At 46.8% G+C, this 24008-nt stretch overlaps 2 protein-coding genes across 3 annotated transcripts in view; one reads left to right on the top strand and one right to left on the bottom strand.

Moving 5' to 3' along the window:
- Positions 1-24008, bottom strand: part of LOC123755758 (uncharacterized) — a 157555-nt gene that overhangs the window by 132955 nt on the left and 592 nt on the right. The window lies entirely within an intron of this gene.
- LOC138350075 (octapeptide-repeat protein T2-like) lies at positions 8538-9944 on the top strand. The gene is made up of 2 exons (XM_069300358.1): positions 8538-8615; positions 9234-9944. Exons 1-2 carry the CDS (start codon positions 8538-8540, stop codon positions 9942-9944), a joined length of 789 nt encoding a protein of 262 aa, XP_069156459.1.

The raw sequence follows: 24008 nt of genomic DNA on the forward strand, positions 1-24008 counted from the left end.
ATCTTTCTCTCTGACCATTTCACGAAGGACTTCATCTCCCATTCTGTATCCTGTGTCTGGGCTCCTATTTCCACCGTCTAGTTTCATTAACTTACATTTGATAGGGTTGAACTTTAGAAGCCATTTGTTGGACCTCATTCATTTTGTCCATGTCATCTTGTTGCCACATACTATCTTAGCCACACACTATCACATACTGTGTGTGTGTGTGTGTGTGTATGTGTGTGTGTGTGTGTGTGTGTGTGTGTGTGTGTGTGTGTGTGTGTGTGTGTGTGTGTGTGTGTGTGTGTGTGTGTGTGTGTGTGTGTATTTGGTCGTCGATTTCTTGTGTTTGGTTGATGATAGGCCTACCTGTTGTCCATTGATGTCTCTTGTTTAGACCCCCCCCTGTCATGATAGTACTTATATGGGCCACCAGTGAACCACTTTTGGTACTGTTAACTTATGGAGTCCGGAAAAAATTAAGCTAAAAAGCAAACTTAAGTATTCCTAGACGTCGTATAGCACATGTGTCTACCATATTATGCTTACTGTAGCATTTATTAGACCTAGAATTATTGGAGATAATTATTTCCCACTAAATATTGGTACTGCCCAGTAAATAGTTACTGTGTGTACTGTGATGTTAAGAGGCTGTGTCAGAGCGTCGTGTGGAGAGTGGGACTCTCCCAGGCATGGTCCTCTGGTACCACTCTCCAGGTTGGTTCCAGTTCCCCTTCCCTGGTATGGTTCCCCTTCCACACCTCCCCCAGTACCCCCAGACTCCACCACCCCAGCAGGGGTCTGGGGCCTCCACCACACCTCCCCCAGACTCCACCACCCCAGCAGGGGTCTGGGGCCTCCACCACACCTCCCCCAGACTCCACCACCCCAGCAGGGGCCTGGGGCCTCCACCACACCTCCCCCAGACTCCACCACCCCAGCAGGGGTCTGGGGCCTCCACCACACCTCCCCCAGACTCCACCACCCCAGCAGGGGTCTGGACCAACAAAGAACCAAAGACACATAAGACACAGCTTCAGGAGGGAGGGGCGTGACGCCCGCCGCCCGGGGACGCTCCAGCTGACCATCACATTATTACTGAGCTCCTCACCTTAGCCCTGACCTTGGCGCCTCAAAAAGTGGCCAGGCGTGCGCAGGCCGTGTTAGGGCGCCACGCGTGTTAAGGTGTAGGTGTGTGTGTGTGTGTGTGTGTGCGTGTGTGTGTGTGTGTGTGTGTGTGTGTGTGGGTGTGTGCGTGTGTGTGTGTGTGTGTGTGTACTCACCTAGTTGTGCTCACCTAGTTGTGTTTGCGGGGGTTGAGCTCTGGCTCTTTGGTCCCGCCTCTCAACCGTCAATCAACAGGTGTACAGATTCCTGAGCCTATCGGGCTCTGTCATATCTACACTTGAAACTGTGTATGGAGTCAGCCTCCACCACATCACTTCCTAATGCATTCCATTTGTCAACCACTCTGACACTAAAAAAGTTCTTTCTAATATCTCTGTGGCTCATTTGGGCACTCAGTTTCCACCTGTGTCCCCTAGTACGTGTGCCCCTTGTGTTAAATAGACTGTCTTTATCTACCCTATCAATCCCCTTCAGAATCTTGAATGTGGTGATCATGTCCCCCCTAACTCTTCTGTCTTCCAGCGAAGTGAGGTTTAATTCCCGTAGTCTCTCCTCGTAGCTCATACCTCTCAGCTCGGGTACTAGTCTAGTGGCAAACCTTTGAACCTTTTCCAGTTTAGTCTTATCCTTGACTAGATATGGACTCCATGCTGGGGCTGCATACTCCAGGATTGGCCTGACATATGTGGTATACAAAGTTCTGAATGATTCTTTACACAAGTTTCTGAATGCCGTTCGTATGTTGGCCAGCCTGGCATATGCCGCTGATGTTATCCGCTTGATATGTGCTGCAGGAGACAGGTCTGGCGTGATATCAACCCCCAAGTCTTTTTCCTTCTCTGACTCCTGAAGAATTTCCTCTCCCAGATGATACCTTGTATCTGGCCTCCTGCTCCCTACACCTATCTTCATTACATTACATTTGGTTGGGTTAAACTCTAACAACCATTTGTTCGACCATTCCTTCAGCTTGTCTAGGTCTTCTTGAAGCCTCAAACAGTCCTCTTCTGTTTTAATCCTTCTCATAATTTTAGCATCGTCCGCAAACATTGAGAGAAATGAATCGATACCCTCCGGGAGATCATTTACATATATCAGAAACAAGATAGGACCGAGTACAGAGCCCTGTGGGACTCCACTGGTGACTTCACGCCAATCGGAGGTCTCACCCCTCACCGTAACTCTCTGCTTCCTATTGCTTAGATACTCCCTTATCCACTGGAGCACCTTACCAGCTACACCTGCCTGTCTCTCCAGCTTATGTACCAGCCTCTTATGCGGTACTGTGTCAAAGGCTTTCCGACAATCCAAGAAAATGCAGTCCACACCTGATCACCTGATCGTGTGTGTGTGTGTGTGTGTGTGTGTGTGTGTGTGGGTGGGTGTGGGTGTGTGTGTGTGTGTGTGTGTGTGTGTGTGTGTGTGTGTGTGTGTGTGTGTGTGTGTGTGTGTGTGTGTGTGTGTGTGTGTGTGTGTGTGGGTGTGTGTGTGGGTGGGTGTGTGTGTGTGTGTGTGGCAACCATGCATCAAGGCTCCTAGCGCGGTACCACAAGTTTTTCTAACTCCTAAGACCTGCCCACCCACGCTCCACACCTGCCACAGGTGTGCCCAGACTATGCCACCTGCCCACCCACGCTCCACACCTGCCACAGGTGTGCCCAGACTATGCCACCTGCCCACCCACGCTCCACATCTGTTACAGGTGTGCCCAGACTATTCCCCCAACGCTCCACAGGATCGTCAACTACCCCTGGTGATGGATGTCCCCCCCCCCCCCCACACACACGCTGGGAGACCACTGCTGGGTTGAGTGTGGCAACATGGCACTATAGTGCCATGATCCCTCCCCCAGGGCCCCTTCACAGGTGTGTCTCGGGCCCCTTCACAGGTGTGTCTCGGGCCCCTTCACAGGTGTGTCTCGGGCCCCTTCACAGGTGTGTCTCGGGCCCCTTCACAGGTGTGTCTCGGGCCCCTTTACAGGTGTGTCTCACACCTGTGAAGTCTGTAGGGATAACGTTCCTATTAACGTTATCCCTACAGACAAAATTCAGAAAATACAATTAACAATTTACAACAAAAACAAAGAAACGGCCAACCTACTCATGAAAAACTTTCCAAACACCAACAGACGCCTTGAAGGAAACCAACGTCGTCTATGCCTTTAAATGCCCACTTGGGGACTGTAAGCCCCAAAGAACTCAGTATATAGGCAAGACAACAACATCTCTTTCCAGGCGATTAACAATGCATAAACAACAGGGCTCCATCAAGGAACATATAATCTCTTCTCAAAACCAGACCATCACCAGAGAAATCTTAACAAATAACACAGAAATCATCGATAGATACAGCGATAGCAGGAGGCTCGACATCAGCGAGGCACTACACATCAAAAAGTCAACACCAGCAATCAACAGGCAATTAATGCACAACTATATTCTACCCACTTCAAGATCCCGAACCAACATAGAAGCAGTAAGAGGAAGTATGGGCCAATAGGCCTTCTGTAGTTACTTCCATTCTTATGTTTTCATACCCAATTAATACTCACCTCACCCAAAGCATTTGTGTCATATCACCTCACCGAAAACGAATACAAGCATGATGTATGTTAAGTGTAAACAAGTCTTTGAGAATGTAAGAAGCCCTTGCGAAACACTTTTAGGTGTCAGACCAAAATAAAAATGTAAAAAAGGAATTTTGGATAGTTACTTTTTCAATTATCCTCGACAGTGAAGAAAAACGTAAGAAATATTGAGAAGATTCGTGTTAGAATTATAAATCTTACCCTTCAACAACGTTTTATATATATATTATATATATATATATATATATATATATATATATATATATATATATATATATATATATATAAATGCGAACAAGCCTGAATGGTCCCCAGGACAATATGCAACTGAAAACTCACACCCCAGAAGTGACTCGAACCCATACTCCCAGAAGCAACGCAACTGGTATGTACAAGATGCCTTAATCCACTTGACCATCACGACCGGAGTGCCGGCGGTGGGGTGGTTCAAATAGCCTCGGCTATCACCTCATTTTGTCCGGTCGTGATGGTCAAGTGGATTAAGGCGTCTTGTACATACCAGTTGCGTTGCTTCTGGGAGTATGGGTTCGAGTCACTTCTGGGGTGTGAGTTTTCAGTTGCATATTGTCCTGGGGACCATTCAGGCTTGTTCGCATTTGTGTTCCTCACGTGTGCCCCAAAGAATGAGGTGATTTGGTAAAATGCTATGCCCAAGATTACTATCCGAGTGCCGGCGGTGGGGTGGTTCAAATAGCCTCGGCTATCACCTCATTTTGTCCGGTCGTGATGGTCAAGTGGATTAAGGCGTCTTGTACATACCAGTTGCGTTGCTTCTGGGAGTATGGGTTCGAGTCACTTCTGGGGTGTGAGTTTTCAGTTATATATATATATATATATATATATATATATATATATATATATATATATATATATATATATATATATATATATATATAATAATAATAATAATAATAATAGACAAAACTCAAGATGCAAGAAGATTACAAATTCTTGAGGCAATTCACATAAGAATAGAGCGACCTACCATGAACACCCAAATCACGGAACTATTTACTCTACCCACCATGAGAGTAAGGACAAGACAAGAACATATCGATACCAACACAGAAGACAATGTCCAACATAACAGGCCAATTACACTGGATTAATCTTTGTGTTTAGATAGGAGCTGCCTCGTATGGGCCAATAAGCCTTCTGCAGCCTCTATGTTTCACCTCACATTTATCCCTTATGTATCCCCCCATGTTTTCACCTATATATATATATATATATATATATATATATATATATATATATATATATATATATATATATATATATATATATATATATATATATATATATATATGTATATATATATATATATATATATATGACTGAAAACTCACACCCCAGAAGTGACTCGAACCCATACTGCCAGGAGCAACGCAACTGGTATCTACAGGACGCCTTAATCCGCTTAACCATCACGACCAGACAATAAGGAAGTGATAGCCGAAGCTATTTGAACCACTTCCCCGCCGGCACTCGGATGGTAATCTTGGGCATAGCATTTTATCAAATCACCTCATTCTTTGGGGCACACGTGAGGAACACAAATGCGAACAAACCTGAATGGTCCCCAGGACTATATGCGACTGAAAACTCACACCCCAGAAGTGACTCGAACCCAAAGAATGAGGTGATTTGATAAAATGCTATGCCTAAGATTACCATCCGAGTGCCGGCGGGGAAGTGGTTCAAATAGCTTTGGCTATCACTTCCTTATTGTCCGGTCGTGATGGTCAAGCGGATTAAGGCGTCCTGTAGATACCAGTTGCATTGTTCCTGGCAGTATGGGTTCGAGTCACTTCTGGGGTGTGAGTTTTCAGTTGCATATAGTCCTGGGGTTCATTCAGGCTTGTTCGCATATATATATATATATATATATATATATATATATATATATATATATATATATATATATATATATATATATATATATATATATATGTGTGTGTGTGTGTGTGTGTGTGTGTGTGTGTGTGTGTGTGTGTGTGTGTGTGTGTGTGTGTGTGTGTGAGAAAGCTGCATGAACGCGCAAGCCATATATCACTAAGAACTCTTTGACCCGGCCAGGATTCGAACCCATGACGTCCAGGATCACCCCTAAACGTACACAGTACCGTGACCACCGCACCAATGATCGTCTATAAGAATTGGTCAGTCTTGGCGCTTATTAACTAAGCTCCCTGACTGACCAACCCCCGACGACACTCATGGATCCATTTGGGTACAGTTTTTCATCAAATTCTGGCGCATGCACGGGCCGCACTGAGTCTAACATGTGTGAGAAAGTTAATAAGCACCAGGACTGACCAATCCTTATAGACGATCACTGGTGCGGTGGTCACGGTACTGTGTACGTTTAGGGGTGATCCTGGACGGCATGGGTTCGAATCCTGGCCGGGTCAAAGAGTTCTTAGTGATATATGGCTTGCGCGTTCATGCAGCTTTCACACACACACACACACACACACACACACACACACACACACACACACACACACACACACACACACACACACACACACACATATATATATATATATATATATATATATATATATATATATATGTCGTACCTAGTAGCCAGAACTCACTTCTCAGCCTACTATGCAAGGCCCGATTTGCCTAATAAGCCAAGTTTTACTGAATTAATATATTTTCTCTAATTTTTTTCTTATGAAATGATAAAGCTACCCATTTCATTATGTATGAGGTCAATTTTTTTTTATTGGAGTTAAAGTTAACGTAGATATATGACCGAACCTAACCAACCCTACCTAACCTAACCTAACCTATCTTTATAGGTTAGGTTAGGTTAGGTAGCCGAAAACGTTAGGTTAGGTTAGGTTAGGTAGGTTAGGTAGTCGAAAAAACATTAATTCATGAAAACTAGGCATATTAGGCAAATCAGGCCTTGCATAGTAGGCTGAGAAGTGAGTTCTGGCTACTAGGTACGACATATATATATATATATATATATATATATATATATATATATATATATATATATATATATATATATATATATATATATATATGTCGTACCTAGTAGCCAGAACGCACTTCTCAGCCTACTATGCAAGGCCCAATTTGCCTAGTAAGCCAAGTTTTCATGAATTAATTGTTTTTCGACCACCTAACCTACCTAACCTAACCTAACCTAACTTTTTCGGCTACCTATCCTAACCTAACCTATAGAGATAGGTTAGGTTAGGTTAGGTAGGGTTGGTTAGGTTCGGTCATATATCTACGTTAATTTTAACTCCAATAAAAAAATTTGACCTCATACATAATGAAATGGGTAGCTTTATCATTTCACAAGAAAAAAATTAGAGAAAATATATTAATTCAGGAAAACTTGGCTTATTAGGCAAATCGGGCCTTGCATAGTAGGCTGAGAAGTGCGTTCTGGCTACTAGGTACGACATATATATATATATATATATATATATATATATATATATATATATATATATATATATATATATATATAGATATATACATACACACACACACACAATTTTTCCCCCTAATATTGGGGGAGGGATTGCTGGTCTGGGAATTATGTACTGTGGGGCGGGGTTTTCATCTAGTAAATGGAGGCTCTTGGGCCACCAGCTGTGGGAGTGGGGCGTCTCATCTTGGAGTAATCTTTCTAACATTGGGTCCTCTAACATTGGGTCCTCTAACATTGGGTCCTCTAACATTGGGTCCTCTAACATTGGATCCTCTAACATTGGGTCCACTAACGTGACGATGGTGTTCCACACCATGATGGAACACTATCGTCATGTTAGAGGACCCAATGCGGAAGTGAAGCGTGCCGCTGGACAAGGATGTGGAGTGAGGCAAACTTCTTGACAGCTTCTGTGATTGTCTTGACAACGTTCAAGAAGGTCGGGAGGTACTTGTTCATACAAGTGATAGGCTAAAGGTGGGTACCAAGAGCTGAGGCTCATTGGTACATTCCCTGGAGGAGACGGTGGGCCCTACATGGAGGCAGCAGCGGTCACGGGAGATCCATCACTCTTAATTACTCAAGAGTGGCAAGTGTTTCTTGAGAAACTGTGTTAGCAGCAGCCTGGCTCGCCCGACCCATTCCTGTTTGTGGGTCATTGTCGCTTTCTTCCCCCCTCTCTCCTCCCCCGCTCCTCCACCCCCGCTCCTCCACCCCCGCTCCTCCACCCCTGCTCCTCCACCCCTGCTCCACCCCGCCCAATCGCTGCCTCACCGCCGCCCCAATTTTATAGAAAGAAAATCTCGAAAGAATTTTGTCTCGTCTCATCGGATTCTAGCCCACTCAGCCCATCCTGAACACCATAAACACCCAGCCCACCTTGCCCACCCCACGCAGCCCACCCCACGCAGCCCACCCTGAGGCCTACCCTGAGAGAGTGCGAGCGGCTCTCTCGCACTCTGTTTTCAGAGCTCAGCTCTGTTCCAGCTCAGTTTGGTACTTTTTCTCATCCTCATATCGGACATAGACAAGAACACAACCTATAGCACTGTATCATCCTTTGCAGATGACACTAGGATCTTCATGAGAGTAGGCAACATAGAGAACACGGCAAACCTCCAATCAGATGTAGATCAGGGCTTTCTATGGGCTACAGAAAATAATATGGTGTTTAACGAAGATAAGTTCCAGCTGATGCGCTACGGAAAAAATGAAAATATAAAAACGGAAACCACGTACAAAACGCAGTCAAATCATAATATAGAACGAAAAGGCAATGTAAATACTTCTCATCTTTTAAAGACGCTACTTTTCAAGACGCTAGTGCTCTCTAGAGTGGAGTACTGTTGCACAATGACAGCCACTTTCAAAGCTCGAGAAATTGCTGACCTGGAGAGCGTGCAGAGATCCTTTACTGCTAGAATCCACTCAGTAAAACATCTAAACTATTGGGACCGACTAAAGAGCCTAAATCTGTATTCTCTTGAGCGCAGGCGGGAGAGATACATAATAATTTACACGTGGAAAATATTAGAGGGGCTGGTCCCAAACCTGCACACAGAAATAACACCACACGAGACTAGAAGGCATGGCAGGATGTGCAGAATACCCCCGTTGAAGAGCAGAGGTGCAACAGGTACTCTGAGAGAGAACTATCAACATCAGAGACTGTTCGACACGTTTCCACTACACATAAGGGACATAACTGGCCGACCCCTCACAGTGTTCAAGAGAGAACTGGATAAACACCTCCAAAGGATACCTGATCAACCAGGCTGTGATTCGTACATCAGGCTGCGAGCAGCCGCGTCCAACAGCCTGGTTGATCAGTCCAGCAACCAAGAGGCCTGGTCGACGACCGGGCCGCGGGGACGCTAAGCCCCCGAAATACTCCAAGCTAAGGAGGCCTACCCAGAGGCCCGCCGTGAGAGAGTGCGAGAGGCCCACCCTGAGAGTGGGAGAGGCCCACCGTGAGAGAGTGCGAGAGGCCCACCGTGAGAGAGTGCGAGAGGCCCACCCTGAGAGAGTGCGAGAGGCCCACCGTGAGAGTGCGAGAGGCCCACCCTGAGAGTGAGAGAGGCCCACCGTGAGAGAGTGCGAGAGGCCCACCGTGAGAGAGTGCGAGAGGCCCACCCTGAGAGAGTGCGAGAGGCCCACCCTGAGAGAGTGCGAGAGGCCCACCGTGAGAGAGTGGGAGAGGCCCACCGTGAGAGAGTGCGAGAGGCCCACCGTGAGAGAGTGCGAGAGGCCCACTGTGAGAGAGTGCGAGAGGCCCACCGTGAGAGAGTGCGAGAGGCCCACCGTGAGAGAGTGCGAGAGGCCCACCGTGAGAGAGTGCGAGAGGCCCACCCTGAGAGAGTGCGAGAGGCCCACCGTGAGAGAGTGCGAGAGGCCCACCGTGAGAGAGTGCGAGAGGCCCACCGTGAGAGAGTGCGAGAGGCCCACCGTGAGAGAGTGCGAGAGGCCCAGCGTGAGAGAGTGCGAGAGGCCCACCCTGAGAGAGTGCGAGAGGCCCACCGTGAGAGAGTGCGAGAGGCCCACCGTGAGAGAGTGCGAGAGGCCCACCGTGAGAGAGTGCGAGAGGCCCACCGTGAGAGAGTGCGAGAGGCCCACCGTGAGAGAGTGCGAGAGGCCCACCGTGAGAGAGTGCGAGAGGCTCACCGTGAGAGAGTGCGAGAGGCCCACCGTGAGAGAGTGCGAGAGGCCCACCGTGAGAGAGTGCGAGAGGCCCACCGTGAGAGTGCGAGAGGCCCACCGTGAGAGAGTGCGAGAGGCCCACCGTGAGAGAGTGCGAGAGGCCCACCGTGAGAGAGTGCGAGAGGCCCACCCTGAGGCCCACTGTTAACCCACATCTTCCCGGTGCTGGCCCACCACCACTACCCGTCGTGTCCACCATTCATCATCCATCTTAACTCTCCATCAGTCATTCTGGGTTGTTATGTGCTGGTGTTCCACCTGTGTTGGTGTTCCACCTGTGTTGGTGTTCCACCTGTGCTGGTGTTCCACGTGTGCTGGTGTTCCACCTGTGCTGGTGTTCCACCTGTGTTGGTGTTCCACCTGTGTTGATGTTCCACGTGTGCTGGTGTTCCACCTGTGTTGGTGTTCCACCTGTGTTGATGTTCCACGTGTGCTGGTATTTCACCTGTGTTGGTGTTCCACCTGTGTTGATGTTCCACGTGTGCTGGTGTTCCACCTGTGTTGGTGTTCCACCTGTGTTGATGTTCCACGTGTGCTGGTGTTCCACCTGTGTTGATGTTCCACATGTGTTGGTGTTCCACCTGTGGTAATGTTCCACATGTGCTAGTGTTCCACCTGTGTTGGTGTTCCACCCATGTTGGTGTTCCACCTGTGTTGATGTTACACCTGTGTTGGTGTTCCATGTGTGCTGGTGTTCCACCTGTGTTGATGTTCCACCTGTGTTGGTGTTCCACCTGTGTTGGTGTTCCATGTGTGATGGTGTTCCACCTGTGTTGATGTTCCACCTGTGTTGGTGTTCCACCTGTGTTGGTGTTCCATGTGTGCTGGTGTTCCACTTGTGTTGATGTTCCACCTGTGTTGGTGTTCCACCTGTGTTGGTGTTCCATGTGTGATGGTGTTCCACCTGTGTTGGTGTTCCACCTGTGTTGATGTTCCACGTGTGCTGGTGTTCCACGTGTGTTGGTGTTCCACCTGTGTTGATGTTCCACGTGTGCTGGTGTTCCACCTGTGTTGGTGTTCCACCTGTGTTGATGTTCCACGTGTGCTGGTGTTCCACCTGTGTTGGTGTTCCACCTGTGTTGATGTTCCACGTGTGCTGGTGTTCCACCTGTGTTGGTGTTCCACCTGTGTTGATGTTCCACGTGTGCTGGTGTTCCACCTGTGTTGATGTTCCACATGTGTTGGTGTTTCACCTGTGTTAATGTTCCACATGTGCTAGTGTTCCACCTGTGTTGGTGTTCCACCTGTGTTGGTGTTCCACCTGTGTTGGTGTTCCACCCATGTTGGTGTTCCACCTGTGTTGATGTTCCACGCATGCTGGTGTTCCGTGTGTGCTGGTGTTCCATGTGTGCTGGTGTTCCACCTGTGTTGATGTTCCACCTGTGTTGGTGTTCCACCTGTGTTGGTGTTCCACCCATGTTGGTGTTCCACCTGTGTTCATGTTACACCTGTGTTGGTGTTCCATGTGTGCTGGTGTTCCACCTGTGTTGATGTTCCACCTGGGTTGGTGTTCCACCTGTGTTGGTGTTCCATGTGTGATGGTGTTCCACCTGTGTTGATGTTCCACCTGTGTTGGTGTTCCACCTGTGCTGGTGTTCCACCTGTGTTGGTGTTCCACCTATGTTGGTGTTCCACCTGTGTTGGTGTTCCATGTGTGATGGTGTTCCACCTGTGTTGGTGTTCCACCTGTGTTGGTGTTCCACCTGTGTTGGTGTTCCACCTGTGTTGATGTTCCACCTGTGTTGGTGTTCCACCTGTGTTGGTGTTCCACCTGTGTTGGTGTTCCATGTGTGATGGTGTTCCACCTGTGTTGGTGTTCCACCTGTGTTGGTGTTCCGCGTGTGCTGGTGTTCCACCTGTGTTGGTGTTCCACCTGTGTTAGTGTTTCACCTGTGTTGGTGTTCCACGTGTGCTGGTGTTTCATGTGTGTGTTGATGTTCCACATGTGTTGGTGTTCCATGTGTGTGTTGGTGTTCCACGTGTGCTGGTGTTCCATGTGTGTGTTGATGTTCCACATGTGTTGGTGTTCCATGTGTGTTGATGTTCCACATGTGTTGGTGTTCCATGTGTGTGTTGATGTTCCACATGTGTTGGTGTTCCATCTGTGTGTTGGTGTTCCACCTGTGTTGGTGTTCCATGTGTGCTGGTGTTCCACCTGTGCTAATATTCCACCTGTGCTGGTGTTCCACCTGTGCTGGTGTTCCATCTGTGTTGGTGTTCCACGTGTGCTGGTGTTCCACCTGTGTTGGTGTTCCATCTGTGTTGGTGTTCCACGTGTGCTGGTGTTCCATCTGTGCTGGTGTTCCACGTGTGCTGGTGTTCCACCTGTGTTGGTGTTCCATCTGTGTTGGTGTTCCACGTGTGCTGGTGTTCCACCTGTGTTGGTGTTCCATCTGTGTTGGTGTTCCAGGTGTGCTGGTGTTCCATCTCTGCTGGTGTTCCACGTGTGCTGGTGTTCCACCTGTGTTGGTGTTCCATCTGTGTTGGTGTTCCATCTGTGTTGGTGTTCCACGTGTGTTGGTGTTCCATCTGTGTTGGTGTTCCATCTGTGTTGGTGTTCCATCTGTGTTGGTGTTCCACGTGTGCTGGTGTTCCATCTGTGTTGGTGTTCCATCTGTGTTTGTGTTCCACGTGTGCTGGTGTTCCACCTGTGTTGATGTTCCACGTGTACTAGTGTTCCACCTGTGTTGATGTTCCACGTGTACTAGTGTTCCAGCTGTGTTGGTGTTCCATCTGTGTTGGTGTTCCACGTGTGCTGGTGTTCTATCTGTGTTGGTGTTGCATCTGTGTTGGTGTTCCACGTGTGCTGGTGTTCCATCTGTGTTGGTGTTCCATCTGTGTTGGTGTTCCACGTGTACTAGTGTTCCACCTGTGTTGGTGTTCCATCTGAGTTGGTGTTCCACCTGTGCTGGTGTTCCATCTGTGTTGATGTTCCACGTGTACTAGTGTTCCACCTGTGTTGGTGTTCCATCTGTGTTGGTGTTCCAACTGTGTTGGTGTTCCATCTGTGTTGATGTTCCACATGTACTAGTGTTCCACCTGTGTTGATGTTCCACGTGTACTTGTGTTCCACCTGTGTTGGTGTTCCATCTGTGTTGGTGTTCCACCTGTGTTGGTGTTCCACCTATGTTGATGTTCCACGTGTACTAGTGTTCCATCTGTGTTGGTGTTCCACGTGTGTTGGTGTTCCACCTGTGTTGATGTTCCACGTGTACTAGTGTTCCACTTGTGTTGATGTTCCACCTGTGTTTGGTGTTCCACCTGTGTTGATGTTCCACCTGTGCTGGTGTTCCACCTGTGCTGGTGTTTCATCTGTGTTGGTGTTCCACGTGTGCTGGTGTTCCACCTGTGTTGATGTTCCACGTGTGTTGGTGTTCCACAGGTGTTGGTGTTCCATGTGTGTTGGTGTTCCACGTGTGTCGGTGTTCCACATGTGTTGGTGTTCCATGTGTGTTTGTGTTCCATGTGTGTTTGTGTTCCACACGTCTTGGTGTTCCACCTGTGTTGATGTTCCACCTGTGTTGATGTTCCATCTGTGTTGGTATTCCACGTGTGTTGATGTTCCACCTGTGTTGGTGTTCCACCTGTGTTGATGTTCCACCTGTTCTGGTGTTCCACCTGTGCTGGTGTTCCATCTGTGTTGGTGTTCCACGTGTGCTGGTGTTCCACCTGTGTTGATGTTCCACGTGTGTTGGTGTTCCACATGTGTTGGTGTTCCATGTGTGTTGGTGTTCCACGTGTGTTTGTGTTCTACATGTGTTGGTGTTCCACACGTGCTGGTGTTCCACCTGTGTTGGTGTTCCATGTGTGTTTGTGTTTCAAATGTGTTGGTGTTCCACACGTGGTGGTGTTCCACATGTGTTTGTGTTCCACATGTGTTGGTGTTCCACACGTGATGGTGTTCCATATGTGTTTGTGTTCCACGTGTGTTGGTGTTCCACATGTGTTGGTGTTCCACACGTCATGGTGTTCCACGTGTGTTTGTGTTCTACATGTGTTGGTGTTCCACACGTGTTGGTGTTCCACGTGTGTTGGTGTTCCACATGTGTTGGTGTTCCACATGTGTTGGTGTTCCACACATGATGGTGTTCCATATGTGTTGGTGTTCCACGTGTGTTGGTGTTCCACATGTGTTGGTGTTGGAGAGACTGTGAGAGAGGAGAGACTGAGAGAGAGGAGAGACTGAGAGAGAGGAGAGACTGAGAGAGAGAGGAGAGACTGTGAGAGAGAGGAGAGACTGAGAGAGAGAGGAGAGACTGTGAGAGAGGAGAGACTGAGAGAGAGGAGAGACTGAGAGAGAGAGAGAGGAGAGACTGAGAGAGAGGAGAGACTGAGAGAGGGGAGAGACTGTGAGAGAGGAGAGACTGAGAGAGAGGAGAGACTGAGAGAGAGAGAGAGGAGAGACTGAGAGAGAGGAGAGACTGAGAGAGAGAGAGAGGAGAGACTGAGAGAGAGGAGAGACTGAGAGAGAGAGAGAGGAGAGACTGAGAGAGAGGAGAGACGAGCGGAAGAGACACATTAGCCAAACGCTTAAGAGAAATTGTTAAGAGAGAAAGCAGAGAGGCGGGTGGTGGTGTTATATCTCATGTGTGTACTTAACTTAGTTCACACCACCGCCGCTTTATCTCCTGGGCCCCGCCTTTCCAACTGTCTCTCATGTAATACTATGACTCCCGACGCCAATGTTGTCATGTATGGTGTGTTAGGAGCCCAGTACTGTGGGTCGCCCAGTACTGTGGGTCGCCCAGTACTGTGGGTCGCCCAGTACTGTGGGTCGCCCAGTACTGTGGGTCGCCCAGTACTGTGGGTCGCCCAGTACTGTGGGTCGCCACAGTACTGTGGGTCGCCCAGTACTGTGGGTCGCCCAGTACTGTGGGTCGCCCAGTACTGTGGGTCGCCCAGTACTGTGGGTCGCCAGTACTGTGGGTCGCCCAGTACTGTGGGTCGCCCAGTACTGTGGGTCGCCCAGTACTGTGGGTCGCCCAGTACTGTGGGTCGCCCAGTACTGTGGGTCGCCCAGTACTGTGGGTCGCCCAGTACTGTGGGTCGCCCAGTACTGTGGGTCGCCCAGTACTGTGGGTCGCCCAGTACTGTGGGTCGCCCAGTACTGTGGGTTGATACCTGGTTGATGGGGTTCTGGGAGTTGTTCTACTCCACCAAGCCCGGCCCGAGGCCAGGCTTGACTTGTGAGAGTTTGGTCCACCAGGCTGTTGCTTGGAGCGGCCCGCAGGCCCACATACCCACCACAGCCCGGTTGGTCCGGCACTCCTTGGAGGAAACTATCTAGTTTCCTCTTGAAGATGTCCACGGTTGTTCCGGCAATATTTCTTATACTCGCTGGGAGGACGTTGAACAACCGCGGACCTCTGATGTTTATACAGTGTTCTCTGATTGTGCCTATGGCACCTCTGCTCTTCACTGGTTCTATTCTGCATTTTCTTCCATATCGTTCACTCCAGTATGTTGTTATTTTAATGTGTAGATTACGGACCTGATCCTCCAGTATTTTTCACGTGTATATTATTTGGTATCTCTCTCGTCACTTTTCTAGTGAGTACAGTTGGAGGGCTTTGAGACGATCCCAATAATTTAGGTGTTTTATCTCGTGTATGCGTGCCGTATATGTTCTCTGTATTCCCTCTATTTCAGCAATCTCCCCTGCTCTGAAGGGGGAAGTGAGTACTGAGCAGTACTCAAGACGGGACAACACAAGTGACTTGAAGAGTACAACCATTGTGATGGGATCTCTGGATTTGAAAGTTCTCGTAATCCATCCTATTATTTTTCTGGTTGACGCAATATTTGCTTGGTTATGCTCCCTAAAATTTAGGTCGTCAGACATTATTATTCCCAAATCCTTTACTAGACTAGCGACCCAGACCCATTAGTGTAAGGCTGTGTGGTGAGGAGGGTGTCACGACTGTAGCAGCTCACACGGCAAGTTCCGTGTTTCTATTCCCACACTCTTCCCAGAGTTGACAGATCCCTGCTGGATGTCGGTCACTTGTGTGTGTGTGTGTGTGTGTGTGTGTGTGTGTGTGTGTGTGTGTGTGTGTGTGTGTGTGTGTGTGTGTGTGTGTGTGTGTGTATTCACCTAGATGTGCTTGCGGGGTTGAGCTCTGGCTCTTTCGGCCCGCCTCTCAACTGTCAATCAACGGATTATTCCTCCCCCCCCCCCCTACCACCACACACACACACACAGGAAGCAGCCCCGTAGCAGCTGTCTAACTCCCAGGTACCTATTTACTACTAGATAACAGAGGCATCAGGGTGAAAGAAACTCTGCCCATTTGTTTCCGCCATCGACGGTAATCGAACCTGGGTCAAAGAACTAAGTATCCAGCGTGCTGTCCGATCAGCCACCAGGCGCCCAGATGTTGGATGGGTGTGTGTTTACTGTTTGTGCTTGCAGACTCGAACTATTACTTCTTAGACCCCGCCTTTCTAACTAATCTATTTGTCGGTGTTGTGTCTACTACATATATTTATCTCTTAAACATACGCGCGCACATGCGCGGGCACACACACACACATACACACACACACACACACACACACACACACACACACACACACACACACACACACACACACACACACACACACACACACACACACACACACACACACACACACAGAATATGCAGCTCTAGCCTGGAGTCCATATCTAGTTAAACACAAGACAAAGTTAGAGAAGATTCAGCGGTATGCCACCAGACTGGTCCTGGAACTGAGAGGAATGAGCTACGAGGAAAGGTTAAGAGAGCTGAACCTTACATCCCTAGAAAACAGAAGAGTAAGGGGAGACATGATAACCACCTACAAAATTCTCAGGGGAATTGACAGGGTGGACAAAGACAAACTCTTCAGGACGGGTGGGACACGAACAAGGGGACACAGGTGGAAACTTAGTACCCAGATGAGCCACAGAGACGTTAAAAAGAATTTTTTCAGTGTCAGAATAGTTAATAAATGGAATGCACTAGGCAGTGATGTGGTGGAGGCTGACTCAATACACAGTTTCAAGTGTAGATATGATAGAGCCCAATAGGCTCAGGAACCTGTACACCAGTTGATTGACAGTTGAGAGGCGGGACCAAAGAGCCAGAGCTCAACCACCGCAAGTACAGTTAGGTAAGTACACACACACACACACACACACACACACACACACACACACACACACACACACACACACACACACACACACACACCGTGGATACTAAAAGAAGCAGCACAGGCCCTCAGCGTGCCTCTGGCAATGATCTTTAATGAGTCACTTATGTCAGGAGAATTGCCCAGTTGCTGGAAGAAGGCAAATGTCGTGCCGATCTTCAAGAAAGGAGATAGGGAGGAGGCACTTAACTACAGACCTGTATCACTGACAAGCATCCCCTGTAAAATACTGGAAAGAATAATTAGGCTACGACTGGTTGCACACCTGGAGAACATTAGGTTTGTGAACAAACATCAACATGGGTTCTGGACAGGGAAATCGTGCCTAACAAACCTTCTGGAATTCTATGATAAAATAACGAGGATAAGACAGGACAGAGATGGTTGGGCAGACTGCATATTTCTGGACTGCCAAAAAGCCTTTGATACAGTACCGCACATGAGACTGCTGTTCAAGCTCGAGAGGCAGGCGGGGGTGGGGGGAAAGGTCCTAGAATGGATAAGGAACTACCTAACAGGAAGGAGCCAAAGAGTTACGGTAAGGGGCGAGAAGTCGGACTGGCGAACAGTAACAAGTGGAGTACCACAAGGATCGGTGCTGGGACCAATTCTATTTCTTGTGTATGTTAACGACATGTTTACAGGCGTAGAGTCCTACATGTCGATGTTTGCGGATGATGCAAAGTTGATGAGAAGAGTTGTGACAGATGAGGATTGCAGGATCCTCCAAGAGGACCTGAACAGATTGCAGAGATGGTCAGAGAAATGGCTACTAGAATTCAACACGAGCAAATGTAAAGTTATGGAAATGGGACTAGGAGATAGGAGACCAAAGGGACAGTACACAATGAAGGGGAACAGCCTACCTGTAACGACGCGTGAAAGAGACCTGGGGGTGGACGTAACACCTAATCTATCTCCTGAGGCACATATTAATAGGATAACGACAGCAGCGTACTCTACACTGGCAAAAGTTAGAACATCATTCAGAAACCTAAGTAAGGAGGCATTTAGGGCGCTTTACACTGCCTACGTAAGGCCAGTCTTAGAGTATGCCGCCTCATCATGGAGTCCCCATCTGAAGAAGCATATAATGAAACTGGAAAAGGTTCAGAGGTTTGCAACGAGACTCGTCCCAGAGCTACGAGGGATGGGGTATGAAGAGCGCCTGAGGGAACTGTGCCTTACGACACTAGAAAGAAGAAGGGAGAGGGGGGACATGATAGGAACGTATAAGATACTCAGAGGAATTGACAGAGTGGACATAGACGAAATGTTCACACGGAATAGTAACAGAACGAGAGGACATGGATGGAAGCTTGAAACTCAGATGAGTCACAGAGATGTAAGGAAGTTTTCTTTTAGCGTGAGAGTAGTGGGGAAATGGAATGCACTTCAGGAACAGGTTGTGGAAGCAAATACTATTCATAATTTTAAAACCAGGTATGATAGGGAAATGGGACAGGAGTCATTGCTGTAAACAACCGATGCTCGAAAGGCGGGATCCAAGAGTCAATGCTCGATCCTGCAAGCACATATAGGTGAGTACATATAGGTGAGTACACACACACATGCGGATGATGCCAAAATTATGAGAAGGATTAAGACAGAAGAGGACTGTTTGAGGCTTCAAGAAGACCTAGACAAACTGAGGGAATGGTCGAACAAATGGTTGTTAGAGTTCAACCCAACCAAATGTAATGTAATGAAGATAGGTGTAGGGAGCAGGAGGCCAAATACAAGGTATCATCTGGGAGAGGAAATCCTTCAGGAGTCAGAGAAAGAAAAAGACTTGGGGGTTGATATCACGCCAGACCTGTCTCCTGCAGCACATATCAAGAGGATAACATCAGCGGCATATGCCAGGCTGGCCAACATACGAACGGCATTCAGAAATTTGTGTAAAGAATCATTCAGAACTTTGTATACCACATATGTCAGGCCAATTCTGGAGTATGCAGCCCCAGCATGGAGTCCATATCTAGTCAAGGATAAGACTAAACTGGAAAAGGTTCAAAGATTTGCCACCAGACTAGGGAATTGAACCTCACTTCGCTGGAAGACAGAAGAGTTAGGGGGGGACATGATCACTACATTCAAGATTCTGAAGGGAATTGATAGGGTAGATAAAGACAGGCTATTTAACACAAGGGGAACACGCACTAGGGGACACAGGTGGAAACTGAGTGCCCAAATGAGCCACAGAGATATTAGAAAGAACTTTTTTAGTGTCAGAGTGGTTGACAAATGGAATGCATTAGGAAGTGATGTGGTGGAGGCTGACTCCATACACAGTTTCAAGTGTAGATATGATAGAGCCCAATAGGCTCGGGAATCTGTACACCTGTTGATTGACGGTTGAGAGGCGGGACCAAAGAGCCAGAGCTCAACCGCCGCAAACACAACTAGGTGAGTAAAACTAGGTGAGTACACACACAAACACACACACACACACACACACACACACACAATGGTTTAAATGGTTTAATCAGAGATGTAGGCTAGCTAAGCAGCAAAGTAAAAGGGCATGGAGAAACTATAGGAATAACAGGACACTGGAGAGCAGAGAAAGATACCAGAATGCCAGGAATGAATATGTCAGGATGAGAAGAGAGGCAGAAAGACAATACGAAAATGACATCGCAAGCAAGGCAAAGACTCAGCCTAAATTGTTGCATAGCCACATTAGGAGAAAAACAACAGTAAAGGAACAGGTAATGAAATTAAGGATAGGGGCAGAAGGATTCACTACAAACGAAGATGAAGTGTGTGAGGAACTGAATAAGAAATTCCAGGAGGTCTTCACCTTAGAGCAAGGAGAAATTCCAGAGATAAGAGAGGGAATAGCTAACCAGGAACCACTGGAAGAGTTTGAGATTACCAGCGGGGAAGTAAGGAAGTGTTTACTAGAGTTGGATGTGACAAAGGCTATAGGCCCAGATGGAATCTCCCCTTGGGTTCTAAAGGAAGGAGCAAGAGAACTATGCCTACCACTCTCCATAGTGTATAACAAATCACTGGCAACAGGGGAACTGCCAGATATTTGGAAAGCAGCTAACGTAGTCCCGATATACAAGAAAGGGGATAGACAGGAGGCAATGAACTACAGGCCAGTGTCCCTAACCTACATACCATGCAAGCTGATGGAGAAGATTGTGCGAAAAAAACTAGTGGAGCATCTGGAGCGAAGGAACTTTGTAACACAGCATCAACATGGGTTCAGGGATGGCAGGAGCTGCCTCACAGGGTTACTTGAATTCTACGACCAGGCAACAAAAATAAGGCAAGAAAGAGAAGGGTGGGCAGACTGCATATTTTTGGATTGTCAGAAAGCCTTTGATACAGTACCACACAAGAGGCTAGTGAAAAAGCTGGAGATGCAGGCTGGAGTGAAAGGGAAGGTACTCCACTGGATAAAGGAGTACCTAAGCAACAGGAGGCAACGAGTCTGTGTGAGTGGTGAGGTCTCAGATTGGCGAGACGTTACGAGTGGAGTCCCGCAGGGGTCAGTCCTTGGACCTATACTGTTTCTGATATATGTAAATGATCTCCCAGAGGGTATAGATTCGTTTCTCTCAATGTTTGCCGATGATGCAAAAATTATGAGGAGGATTGAAACAGAGGAAGATAGTAGGAGGCTACAAGATGACCTAGACAGACTAAGTGAATGGTCCAACAAATGGCTGTTGAAGTTCAACCCGAGTAAATGCAAAGTAATGAAACTATATATAGGCAGTGGAAACAGGAGGCCAGACACAGGATACAGAATAGGAGATGAAGTACTTAATGAAACAGACAGAGAGAAAGATCTTGGAGTTGATATCACACCAAACCTGACTCCTGAAGCCCACATAAAAAGAATATTGTCTGCGGCATATGCGAGGCTGGCTAACATCAGAACAGCGTTCAGGAACCTGTGTAAGGAATCATTCAGAATCTTGTACACCACATATGTAACACTAATCCTGGAGTATGCGGCCCCAGCATGGAGCCCGTACCTTGTCAAGCACAAGACGAAACTGGAAAAAGTTTAAAGGTATGCTACTAGACTAGTCCCAGAACTAAGAGGCATGAATTATGAGGAAAGGCTGCGGGAAATGCACCTTACGACACTGGAAGACAGAAGAGTAAGGGGGTACATGATCACAACCTACAAAATCCTCAGGGGAATCGACCGGGTAAATAAGGAAAATCTATTCAACACTGGTGGGACGCGAACAATGGGACACAGGTGGAAACTGAGTACCCACATGAGCCACAGAGACGTAAGAAGGAACTTTTTTAGTGTCAGAGTAGTTAACGGATGGAATGCATTAGGCAGTGATGTGGTGGAGGCTGACTCCATACACAGTTTTAAATGTATATATGATAGAGCCCAGTAGGCTTAGGAACCTGTACACCAGTTGATTGATCTGTTGAGAGGCGGGACCAAAGAGTCAAAGCTCAACCCCCGCAAGCACAAATAGGTGAGTACACACACACACACACATGCACGCGCAGACATACGCGCACGCGCGTTCAAGAACAGGGTTCAGTTCTTGCACCAGTAATGTTCATCGTCTACATGAACCATCTACCAGAAGGAATACAGCATTATATGAACATGTTTGTGGGTGACGCTAAGGTACTGGGGGAGACAGGAGACGCAGACCAGAGTAATGACCTTCAAACTGAGCTAGATAAAATAAGTGCTTGGAGCGTCAAGTGACAAATGGAATTCACTTTCAATACATACCATGTTATGGAGTGTGGAATATGAGAAACTCAACCCATCCTCCTGCTTAGATAGTACTCTTTGTAACTATGTGCACCGTAGTACAAACATTGACGTACTAAGCAGTTAGTAGATTTTAATATTTACTTAATAGTCCGAAAAATGAAGCTAAAAAACTAATTTAAATATTCCTAGGCCTAGTATTACGCACATATGTTCTATATTTGGCCTTTGATAGCATATATTAGCCTAGGAAGGTTAGGTTAGGTTAGTTTGTCTTTGCAATATAAGTAGAAAATCGTTTTCCTGTTTGTCCAAATTCAATAGTACCTATTTCTATTTTCTAATTGGATTGCACGTGGGTATATGTACTATTGTCGTCATCGTTACTATAAGTACTACCAAGACAGGGAGATGGGCTGGAGGAAATAGTCCACACACAACTTACAAATTATGTGGAAAGGAATTACAGAACCCCAATAAGGAACGAGACCTAGAGGTGGTTTTGGATAGTAACCTGTCGCCAGAGGAACACATAAAGAACATTGTGAGAGGAGCGGATGCGTCACTTTCCAACTTCAGACTTGCTTTTAATTATATGGATGCTGAAATACTAAAGAAACTGCTCATGACTGTTGTGAGACCAAAACTGGAATATGCAGCAGTTGTATGGTGGCCAAATCTCAAGAAGCACATAATAAGCGAGAAAAGTTACAGCAGCATGCTACAAAATGACTTCCGGAACTGAAAAGCAAGAATTATGAAGAGAGACTAGAGGCTTTAACTATGCCTAAACTAGAAGATAAAAGAAAAAGAGGGGATATGATCACCACTTACAAAATACTACCAGGAATAGACCAAATTGACAACGCGTAATTCCTGAAACCACAACATCACGAACAAGAGGACACAGATTCAAACTAAGGAACCAAACGTATCGAAAAAAAAAATATTAGAAGGTTCTTTTGCAAACAGAGCGGTGGACGGTTGGAACAAGTTAGGTGAGAAGGTGGTGGAGGCCAAGACCGTCAGTAGTTTCAAAGCGTTATATGACAAAGAGTGCTGGGAAGACGGGACACCACGAGCGTAGCTCTCATCCTGTAACTACACTTAGGTAATTACACACAGGAAAGTGACGACGCTTCGGTTCGTCCTGGACACACGAAGTATTTACTGTAAAAATCCTACATTTATCATTCAAAGGTTCAGTATAGAGGCACCTAATTTGCCACCCTATTAGGCTACACCCTATAGTAACCTGTACCCTAGTAGGCTACATCCTATAGTAACCTGTACCCTAGTAGGCTACACCCTATAGTAACCTGTACCCTAGTAGGCTACATCCTATAGTAACCTGTACCCTAGTAGGCTACACCCTATAGTAACCTGTACCCTAGTAGGCTACATCCTATAGTAACCTGTACCCTAGTAGGCTACACCCTATAGTAACCTGTACCCTAGTAGGCTACACCCTATAGTAACCTGTACCCTAGTAGGCTACATCCTATAGTAACCTGTACCCTAGTAGGCTACACCCTATAGTAACCTGTACCCTAGTAGGCTACATCCTATAGTAACCTCTACCCTAGTAGGCTACATCCTATAGTAACCTGTACCCTAGTAGGCTACACCCTAGCAGGTTAGCCTCTCGTAGGCTACAGCCTATTAGGGTAGTCCCTAGTAGTCAACACACTTGTTATTCTCGTTATGGAAAGTGTATTATTATATCAGGTCTTCGCTAGTACCTTGTGCCACTTATACACTTGTTATTGTGTTATCTCAACATATTACTGTTCTCGCTATCACTGGCATTAACTATAGTGTATATCGTGTATCTCATATTATAGTGTATATCATGTATCTCATATTATAGTGTATATCGTATATCTCATATTATAGTGTATATCATGTATCTCATATTATAGTGTATATCATGTATCTCATATTATAGTGTATATCGTATATCTCATATTATAGTGTATATCGTGTATCTCATATTATAGTGTATATCATGTATCTCATATTATAGTGTATATCGTATATCTCATATTATAGTGTATATCGTATATCTCATATTATAGTGTATATCGTATATCGTATATCTCATATCATAGCGTAATCAGTATACTTGTGTCAACTTACAAATCACTGCCAATTATTGATGCGTAAGACAAACACTTGGTGTTAAGTGCAGGAAGACTGAGGACCTGTAAACATGTAATGACTGGCAGCACCAG

Source organism: Procambarus clarkii, chromosome 43 (assembly GCF_040958095.1).
Source record: "Procambarus clarkii isolate CNS0578487 chromosome 43, FALCON_Pclarkii_2.0, whole genome shotgun sequence".
Lineage (NCBI taxonomy): Eukaryota > Metazoa > Arthropoda > Malacostraca > Decapoda > Cambaridae > Procambarus > Procambarus clarkii.

What these genes read in the sequence shown, in the direction of transcription:
- LOC138350075 (XM_069300358.1), top strand. Translation starts at nt 8,538, where the DNA reads ATGACAGCCACTTTCAAAGCTCGAGAAATTGCTGACCTGGAGAGCGTG. An exon ending in TTACTGCTAGAATCCACTCA is followed by an intron (nt 8,616 to 9,233) that starts GTAAAACATCTA and finishes CCACCGTGAGAG; the next exon opens with TGCGAGAGGCCCACCCTGAG.